This window comes from Prenolepis imparis, unplaced genomic scaffold (assembly GCF_030444845.1).
Source record: "Prenolepis imparis isolate NDT839.2.m4 unplaced genomic scaffold, iyPreImpa1.0 SCAF_44, whole genome shotgun sequence".
NCBI classification, from domain to species: Eukaryota; Metazoa; Arthropoda; class Insecta; order Hymenoptera; family Formicidae; genus Prenolepis; species Prenolepis imparis.
Window position 1 is genome coordinate 24,437 of NW_028141202.1, and position 10,954 is coordinate 35,390.

The window sequence follows — 10,954 nt, forward strand, 5'->3', positions numbered from 1 at the left end:
ATTGTTTTTTCATGTAAAAAGTTTTGGGAGAGATCAAAAGGGTAAAAATTTCTTTTTTAACTTTTATAAATTTTATTAACAAAATTTTTTAAATGAAAAAAATTGTAATGTAAATTCAATATAATAACAAATTAAATTATATATTTTATTAACTTTTTAACCAAGTTATACATTTTTAATATAATTTTAATTTAACAGTTGTGGCACAATAAAATATTCTTTTTCTTGTAATTTTGAAGGTGGAATAATCTTTATCATATTACACCATCACGTGAACATTTGGTTATCCGATCATTTCCATACATTTTTAAAAATACATGTGTGTGATTAAAATATAGACAATATTTTTATATAAATATCTAATTTATATTGAAATTGACAATAAATTACTTTTATAATTATTTGTATATGTATATAATATATATACATATATATATATATATATGTATATATGTATATATATATATATATATATATATATATATGAATTTGAGAAGCAAATTTCTCCTAAATATAAAAATATCCATTTTTAAATCTTGTAAATAAATATTGACTATCTATCTAATCTATAAATATATTTTTCAATCATGTTTTATTTCACGCAGGCGTGTATGAAGAGAGCGGTAAATTGCTTGGGCAACGAATCTTACCTTTGGACGGTCTTCAGGCCGGCTACAGACACATCTCCTTGAAAACTGAAGCAAACTTCCCGATGGCGTTGCCGATGCTCTTCTGCAACATAGAACTGAAGATTTATGTCCCCGATGGATTCGAAGGTAACGTTTGAAGTGCGGCTCGAAAATAGTAGTATTCCTCGCAGCGCTTTCGTTCAAGCCAGATCCCAATTTCAGATTTTATGGCCGCCTTGTCGGATCCGGGTGGTTTTAGCAAGACTGCCGAGAAGCAGAACGAAACGATGAAGGGACTCGGAATAGAACAGACTGATGCCAAGGCGGAAGCTAAGAAGAAGAAGGAGGAAGAGACAAAGAAAGGTATAACGAAATCATATATAAGATACGATTGTGCTTATTTTTTCTACATCGTTTTAAAACAATAATATCAAACTAAACGATAAAAGGACGATAAGAAAATTATGTCAAATGTCATTTATTATATGTCATTTTAAATACGGTACATGTGTGCAATCTTTATTACATAATTCCAGAGGAATTAAAACTGGAACCTATCACGCTAGAATTCTTGAGGAAAGAGAAAGGTTTTAAAATCGGTAAGAAGCATCAGAAAGAGTTGGATGCCATGAGAAAGAAGCATATGAAGGAAAAACAAGCTATGCAAAAGAATCATTGCAGTGCCATCGAGAAGTTAACCAAAGGAAAAGAGTACGTTAATTTTTTTATTGACATTTTCTACTTAATTAATAATTCTGTGTTGAGAAGGAAATTGTGAGAAATTTTATATGTTTAATGCTTTTAGCAAAAATTCTTTGGCGCAAGACGCTAATGTGAAGAAAGTTATAAGCGAACAAACAGCTCAATGGTCCGCTATGATGGAGAAGCAAAGGAAGGAGGAGTGGGAATTATTGAAGAATCAAACGCAGAGCTCTCGCGATGAATTAAAGAGACTGATCGAGATCGTGCAAGCTACGCAAGTTAAACAGATGCAGGCGAAACATGACAAGTTGGTTCACGCTACTTAATTGATTATATATAATACTCGTTGATTGATGTTCGCAATGATATTATAAATTCTGATTTGCCACAATCTTGTCTCACACGAAATCACGCGTTGATTTTGCAGAGACGCTAAGGAAATGAATGCCAATCAAGCAAAAGCATCCGTAGAAACGGCGAAGGAGGTAATGAACGACAAGACTTTGAAAACGAAGGGTGACAAGGATAGACGGCTTCGTGAAAAGAAGCAACAGAATACGAAGAAGTTCATGGATGAGAGAAAGACTATGGAAATCAAGCAGGGTCGTGAAAAGGAGAAGCTGAAGGTTACACACGGAAAACAAGTACAGGACTTGGACAAGGATATTGACGGGGTAAGCTTTTGTGTAGAGATAAAAATTCGCTGTAACAAATATGCCAAATTTTTAAATATCAAATTCTTTGCAATTAGATTACCAAGACAGATATTAGTATTTAAATTTTGATTTATTGTTAGTTTTATATTCTAAAATTTGATTCTATATTTTGCAAATGAAGAAAAAATCAGTATAATTGCATATTTTTCTTGTCCAACATCTATGAACAGAAAAGATAAATAATACAATAGTGATACATAATAAATAATTGAATAAATTATAAAGAAAGATTAAATATAAAGAATAAATTAGGAAATTTATATGATTTTAAAATAATGCGTATCTGTTGATCTGTTGCAGAGTATTGAAATGTACAAGAATGAAGCGATTGAATATGACGTATCGCCTAAGACAAAACTCTACATATAACTTTTTCAATATCTCCTAATCATCATGTATATCATTGTTATAATATCGTTAGTTTATACAAGAGAAAACATTATAGTAAAAAATGACAATAGAATTTTGTAGTAGAATATATGTATAATAGTGGAATATATTAATATGTATAAGAAAAATTACAATATTTTTATTCAATAATATTATATACGTATTATATTTTATAAAGAAATATAGTAATTATTCACATATTTTAAGTGAAAAAAATGCATATAATTGTTAACAAACAATAAAACAAATGCATGATTTACAATTTTTATAGTAATAAATATCCTATAACGTCGTTATGTTCCAGTTTTGCAATAAATGTAATTGCAAAAGGAAATATATTTTTAATATAAATAGAACATACAAGCGCGTGTTATTCTTCGGTTTTATATTAAAAAGAATGATATTATTTAAAAAATAATATTTTTTGACAAAATCAGCTGATAACTGTCAAAAAATATTAATCGAGTTTAAAGTACCATAACATATTATTTAAAACATATTATTATTTAAAAATTTAATTAGCAAATTGACGTTTTAATCAACTAATATCTGCCAAAAAACATTACTAAAACGTTAATTTACTAATTAAATTTCGAAGTAATAACATGTTATAAAAATTAAAATATTAATATGTTGTAAATAATATCTTATAATACTTTATCCTTGAATAATATTTTTTTACAAAAGTCTATATAACCATCAAAAATATTAACCGAGTTTAAAGTAGCTAATTTCTATCAAAAAATATTAATAAATGTGAAATATGTGAATTAATTATGCAATGTATAAAAATTTTTTATTTATTTAAATCTTTAACAGAGAACAAAAAAATAGAATTTTCTACAAGAATCTTTCGATCAAAATATTTGCGCTTTCAATAGATTCGGGCGTCCGTACACATCCACCACGCTGCACGTCTCGCGCGAGACTGATCGCAAGATTCTGAGCAGCGATATCGCCAAACGCAGCCTACATGTCTGTCACACTGCGCGTCTCGCGCGAGACTGACGATCAGTCTCGTAATCGCAATGTCTCGACTCGAGAATCAGTCTCGCGCGAGACGCGCAGCGTGGTGAATGTGCGTATAGACGCACGAATATAATGGAAGCGCAGATGTTTTTATCCAAAAATTCTTGTAGAAAATTCTATTTATTTGTTAAAGATTTAAATAATAAATTTTTATGCATTGCATGATTAATTTATATATTATTATGCATGCATTGTGCAAGCAGTACATAAAAAATATATATTAATTAATTATGCAATGCATAAAAATTCAGTATTTAAATCTAAAACAAAAAATACGAACAAAAAAATAGAATTTCTATAAGAATCTTTTGATAATCGAGATAATCACAACATCGAGATTAATTATGACTTTTTGACAAAAAGATTTATTAATACCTTCTTGATAGAAATTAACTACTTTAAACTCGATTAAAATTTTTAAAAGTTATCAAATGATTTCTGTCAAAAAATATTAATCAAAGATAAAGTATTATGACATATTATTTACAACATATTACTATTGTAATTTTTATAACATATTATTACTTTGAAATTTAATTAGCAAGTTAATGCTTTAGAAGTATATTTTGACAGAAATCAGCTGATTAAAGAGTTAATTTGCTAATTTATTTTTAAAATAAGAATAAGTTGTAAAAATTAAGAAAATAATATGTTTTAAATATAATATGTTATAATTTCTTAAACTCGATTAATATTTTTGACAGTTATCAGCTGATTTTTGTCATAAAATATTAATCGCAGATAAGGCATTATAACATATTATTTTTACAATATATTGCTACTTAAATTTTTATAACCTATTATTATTTTAAAATTTAATTAGCAAATTAACGTTTTATTAATATTTCTGTCAAAAAGTATTAATCAAGTTTGAACAAACTTTCCCCTTTCTAAAAAAGGCATGTTATTGACATTGTTGTCGCTTTTCCGCGATGCTGATTGGCTCTCTGTCGATACGCGTTGTGTTATATTCGTAGCATCGAAAGGCTGTCATCACGAGGATTAGCAGTTAGCAGTTTGACAGTTAGTCCAAAATAAAATAAAATAAAATAATAATATGTTTTAAATAATATGTTATAATACTTTAAACTTGATTAATATTTTTGACATTCGCCTTATGTGTTATATTTGTAGCATGAAGAGGCTGTCATCGTGAGGGTTAGCAGTTAGCAGTTTGACAGTTAGTCCAAAATAAAATTAAATAAAATAATGACATGTTTTAAATAATATGTTATAATACTTTAAATTTTGATTAATATTTTTGCGGAAAAGAGGCAACAATACTTGCGAGAATCGACTTAATATGTCTTTTTTAGAAAAAGACTAGAATAACACAAGCGTGCGTTATGCCATTCCTCGATTTTATTAAAAAAAGTATGATGTATTTATATAAAGTTTGTTTAAACTTCATTAATATTTTTTTACAGAAATCAGATGATTAAAGCATTACATTGCCAATTAAATTTTAAAATAAAAATATGTTATAAAAATTAAAATAATATATAATTCCTTAAACTCGATTAATATTTTTTGACAGATATCAGCTGATAGCTGTTATAAATATTAATCGAGTTTAAGGAATTATATATTACATTATTTAAAACATATTATTTTAAATGTTATAACATATTCTTATTTTAAAAATTAACTAGCAAATTAACGTTTTAATCAGCTGATTTCTGTAACAAAAATATTAATCGAGGATAAGATATTACAACATATTATTTACAATATATTGCTATTTTAATTTTTATAACATATTACTATTTTAAAATTTAATTACCTTACTATATTAATATTTTCTAATATATTTATTTAGTTAAGAAATAGTATATTTATTAAGTTAAGAATAGAAGTGAGACATGAATACAAATTTACAATTAAGGTTTCGTAGATATAATTATTAAAACAAAAATTATTTTCTTAATTAGAGTCACAAATATATATCGTCCAACACTTTTCGATAATCTTGACATAATTCGAATTCCGAATGCGCAGTAGAAATGAGTTTCGACATATATTACCGCGATATATGCATGCAGTCACGCATAACTCGTGATAATGTGCAGACAATGTACTGTTAAAATGTATATAAGATTAATTTTTTGCACGTTTTGAAATATTGAAAATTAAAATTTTTAAGCCGCAAATCCCATACGGCGCAGATTTATATAACGTATATTGGACCAAAAAGGTAGTACGCTGGTATGCTTATGGTACAAAGATAATCTGCAAACAATACACTATTGAAATATATATACGATGAATTTTTGGCTCGCCTTAAAATATTAGAAATTGATACTTTTTTACAGTTGACCCTATGCGACGCAATAATATTCTATGTATATTAAGTTAAAACATTTGTACGCTGGTGTCTGTTTGGTACCAAATGATTCTGTAATCAATGTACTATTAAAATGTATATTCGATGAAATTTTGGGTCGTCTTAAAATATTAGAAATTGATACATTTATGCCGCTGATCCTATGCGACGCATCCTTAATTTATGTTTATCGTATTAAAAAATTTGTACGCTGGTGTCTGCATGGTACCAAAAGATTCTGTAATCAATGTACTAATAAGATGTATAATCGATGAATTTTTGGCTCGTCTTAAAATATTAGAAATCGATACTTTTTTGACGCGGACCCTGTGCGACGCATCCTTATTTTATGTTTATCGTATTAAAAAATTTGTACGCTGGTGTCTGCATGGTACCAAAAGATTCTGTAATAAATGTACTATTAAAATGTATAATCGATGAATTTTTGGCTCTTCTTAAAATATTAGAAATTGATACTTTTTTGACGCGGATCCTGTGCGACGCATCCTTATTTTATGTTTATCGTATTAAAAAATTTGTACGCTGGTGTCTGCATGGTACCAAAAGATTCTGTAATAAATGTACTATTAAAATGTATAATCGATGAATTTTTGGCTCGTCTTAAAATATTAGAAATTCATACTTTTTTACCGCTGACCCTATGTGACGCAACCTTGTTTTATGTATATCATGTTAAAAAATTTGTACGCTGGTGTCTGTTTGGTACCAAATGATTCTGTAATCAATGTACTATTAAAATATATAATCGATGAATTTTTGGCTCGTCTTTAAATATTAGAAATCGATACTTTTTTACCGCTGATCCCATGCGACGCAATCTTATTTTATGTATATCGTATTAAAAAATTTGTACGCTGGTGTCTGCATGGTACCAAAAGATTCTGTAATCAATGTACTATTAAAATGTATAATCGATGAATTTTTGGCTCGTCTTGAAATATTAGAAATTGATACTTTTTTGACGCGGACCCTGTGCGACGCATCATTATTTTATGTTTATCGTATTAAAAAATTTGTACGCTGGTGTCTGCATGGTACCAACAGATTCTGTAATCAATGTACTAATAAGATGTATAATCGATGAATTTTTGGCTCGTCTTAAAATATTAGAAATCGATACTTTTTTGACGCGGACTCTGTGCGACGCATCCTTATTTTATGTTTATCGTATTAAAAAATTTGTACGCTGGTGTCTGCATGGTACCAAAAGATTCTGTAATCAATGTACTATTAAAATATATAATCGATGAATTTTTGGCTCGTCTTTAAATATTAGAAATCGATACTTTTTTACCGCTGATCCCATGCGACGCAATCTTATTTTATGTATATCAAGTTAAAAAATTTGTACGCTGTTGTCTGGTTGATACCAAAAGATTCTGTAATCAATGTACTATTAAAATGTATATTCGATGAATTTTTGGCTCGTCTTAAAATATTAGAAATCGATACTTATTTACCGCTGACCCTATGCGACGCAACCTTGTTTTATGTATATCAAGTTAAAAAATTTGTACGCTGTTGTCTGGTTGGTACCAAAAGATTCTGTAATCAATGTACTATTAAAATGTATAATCGATGAATTTTTGGCTCGTCTTAAAATATTAGAAATTGATACTTTTATGACGCGGAACCTGTGCGACGCATCCTTATTTTATGTTTATCAAGTTAAAAAATTTGTACGTTGGTGTCTGGTTGGTACCAAATAATTCTTTAATCAATGTACTATTAGAATGTATAATCGATGAATTTTTGGCTCGTTTTTAAATATTAGAAATCGATACTTTCTTACCGCTGACCCCATGCGAAGCAACCTTACTTTATGTATATCAAATTAAAAAATTTGTACGCTGGTGTCTGTTTGGTACCAAATGATTCTGTAATAAATGTACTATTAAAATGTATAATCGATGAATTTTTGGCTCGTCTTAAAATATTACAAATTGATACTTTTTTGACGCGGAACCTGTGCGACGCATCCTTATTTTATGTTTATCAAGTTAAAAAATTTGTACGCTGGTGTCTGTTTTGTTCCAAAAGATTCTGTAATCAATGTACTATTAAAATGTATAATCGATGAATTTTTGGCTCGTCTTAAAATTTTAGAAATTGATACATTTATGCCGCTGACCCTATGCGACGCATCCTTAATATATGTATAGCAAATGAAAAAGTTTGTACGCTGTTGTCTGGTTGGTACCAAAAGATTCTGTAATCAATGTACTATTAAAATGTATAATCGTTGAATTTTTGGCTCTTCTTAAAATATTAGAAATTGATACTTTTATGACGCGGAACCTGTGCGACGCATCCTTATTTTATGTTTATCAAGTTAAAAAATTTGTACGCTGGTGTCTGTTTTGTTCCAAAAGATTCTGTAATCAATGTACTATTAAAATGTATAATCGATGAATTTTTGGCTCGTCTTAAAATTTTAGAAATTGATACATTTATGCCGCTGACCCTAAGCGACGCATCCTTAATATATGTATAGCAAATGAAAAAGTTTGTACGCTGTTGTCTGGTTGGTACCAAAAGATTCTGTAATCAATGTACTATTAAAATGTATAATCGTTGAATTTTTGGCTCGTCTTAAGATATTAGAAATTGATACTTTTATGACGCGGAACCTGTGCGACGCATCCTTATTTTATGTTTATCAAGTTAAAAAATTTGTACGCTGGTGTCTGTTTTGTTCCAAAAGATTCTGTAATCAATGTACTATTAAAATGTATAATCGATGAATTTTTGGCATGTCTTGAAATATTAGAACTTGATTTTTTTTTACGCAGACATTGTGCGACGCATCCTTATTTTATGTTTATCAAATTAAAAAATTTGTACGCTGGTGTCTGGTTGGTACCAAATAATTCTTTAATCAATGTACTATTAGAATGTATAATCGATGAATTTTTGGCTCGTTTTTAAATATTAGAAATCGATACTTTTTTACCGCTGACCCCATGCGAAGCAACCTTACTTTATGTATATCAAATTGAAAAGTTTGTACGCTGGTGTCTGTTTGGTACCAAATGATTCTGTAATAAATGTACTATTAAAATGTATAATCGATGAATTTTTGGCTCGTCTTAAAATATTACAAATTGATACTTTTTTGACGCGGACTCTGTGCGACGTATCCTTATTTTATGTTTATCGTATTAAAAAATTTGTACGCTGGTGTCTGCATGGTACCAAAAGATTCTGTAATCAATGTACTATTAAAATCTATAATCGATGAATTTTTGACTCGTCTTTAACTATTAGAAATCGATACATTTTTACCGCTGACCCTATGCGACGCAATCTTGTTTTATGTATATCATGTTAAAAAATTTGTACGCTGTTGTCTGGTTGATACCAAAAAATTCTGTAATCAATGTACTATTAAAATGTATAATCGATGAATTTTTGGCTCGTCTTAAAATTTTAGAAATTGATACATTTATGCCGCTGACCCTATGCGACGCATCCTTAATATATGTATAGCAAATAAAAAAGTTTGTACGCTGTTGTCTGGTTGATACCAAAAGATTCTGTAATCAATGTACTATTAAAATATATATTCGATGAATTTTTGGCTCGTCTTAAAATATTAGAAATCGATACTTATTTACCGCTGACCCTATGCGACGCAACCTTGTTTTATATATATCAAGTTAAAAAATTTGTACGTATTTGTATGGTTGTTACCAAAAGATTCTGTAATCAATGTACTATTAAAATGTATAATCGATGAATTTTTGGCTCGTCTTAAAATATTAGAAATTGATACTTTTATGACGCGGAACCTGTGCGACGCTTCCTTATTTTATGTTTATCAAGTTAAAAAATTTGTACGCTGGTGTCTGTTTGGTACGAAATGATTCTGTAATAAATGTACTATTAAAATGTATAATCGATGAATTTTTGGCTCTTCTTAAAATATTAGAAATTGATACTTTTTTGACGCGGACCCTGTGCGACGTATCCTTATTTTATGTTTATCGTATTAAAAAATTTGTACGCTGGTGTCTGCATGGTACCAAAAGATTCTGTAATAAATGTACTATTAAAATGTATAATCGATGAATTTTTGGCTCGTCTTAAAATATTAGAAATAGATACTTTTTTACAGCTGACCCTATGCGACGCAACCTTGTTTTATGTATATCAAGTTAAAAAATTTGTACGCTGGTGTCTGTTTTGTACCAAAAGATTCTGTAATCAATGTACTATTAAAATGTATAATCGATGAATTTTTGGCTCGTCTTGAAATATTAGAACTTGATTTTTTTTGACGCAGACCCTGTGCGACGCATCCTTATTTTATGTTTATCAAATTAAAAAATTTGTACGCTGGTGTCTGGTTGGTACCAAATAATTCTTTAATCAATGTACTATTAGAATGTATAATCGATGAATTTTTGGCTCGTTTTTAAATATTAGAAATCGATACTTTTTTACCGCTGACCCCATGCGAAGCAACCTTACTTTATGTATATCAAGTTAAAAAATTTGTACGCTGGTGTCTGTTTGGTACCAAATGATTCTGTAATCAATGTACTATTAAAATGTATAATCGATGAATTTTTGGCTCGTCTTAAAATATTAGAAATCGATACTTTTTTACCGCTGATCCCATGCGACGCAATCTTATTTTATGTATATCAAGTTAAAAAATTTGTACGCTGTTGTCTGGTTTTTTTCTGATTTTTAATATATACGAGTGATTATAGATATTGACGAGTTTTCGTCCGAACCGCAGCACGTACTCCCATTGAATAGAGTATATTTACGTTCATACGCAAAATGCACATAGACGTATAATATATAGACCGAGCGTTTGGCCGAAACTGTGTTGACAGATTAGAAAAGGATAAATGCTTAGTACCGTAGATCTGTCCTTCTTTGGCAACCTATTGTAATCTCAAGAGTGGGGCGGATTAGGGACGGATCAGGGGAGCGATCACCAATGATCGCAAGTTTCGTTCCCTTCTACTGTATTTTTCGACAAAGATAAATCTACGATATTGAGCATCCGTCTCTTTCTAATCTGTCGATATGGTTTCACTACGGGAGAGATAGGCGACGCTCGGTCTATATATTATACGTCTATGAAAGTGCACAAAATGAAGCAGTTGCTTATTCACTATCAAAGTGAC

The 10,954-nt window shown here is 29.3% G+C and overlaps 1 protein-coding gene across 1 annotated transcript; it reads left to right on the forward strand.

Moving 5' to 3' along the window:
* The first annotated feature begins 1,257 nt into the window (after window positions 1-1,257).
* Window positions 1,258-2,523, forward strand: LOC145947108 (1-phosphatidylinositol 4,5-bisphosphate phosphodiesterase-like). The gene is made up of 4 exons (XM_083056883.1): window positions 1,258-1,340; window positions 1,435-1,638; window positions 1,759-2,005; window positions 2,348-2,523. The coding sequence occupies exons 1-4, from the start codon at window positions 1,258-1,260 to the stop codon at window positions 2,414-2,416; spliced, it is 603 nt and encodes a 200-aa protein (XP_082913009.1). The 3' UTR covers window positions 2,417-2,523.
* The last annotated feature ends 8,431 nt before the right edge of the window (window positions 2,524-10,954 follow it).

Coding starts and splice junctions, on each gene's coding strand:
- LOC145947108 (XM_083056883.1), top strand. CDS start 1,258: ATGAGAAAGAAGCATATGAAGGAAAAACAAGCTATGCAAAAGAATCAT. Junction 1,341..1,434: donor AAGTTAACCAAAGGAAAAGA/GTACGTTAATTT, acceptor TAATGCTTTTAG/CAAAAATTCTTTGGCGCAAG. Junction 2,006..2,347: donor TGGACAAGGATATTGACGGG/GTAAGCTTTTGT, acceptor GATCTGTTGCAG/AGTATTGAAATGTACAAGAA.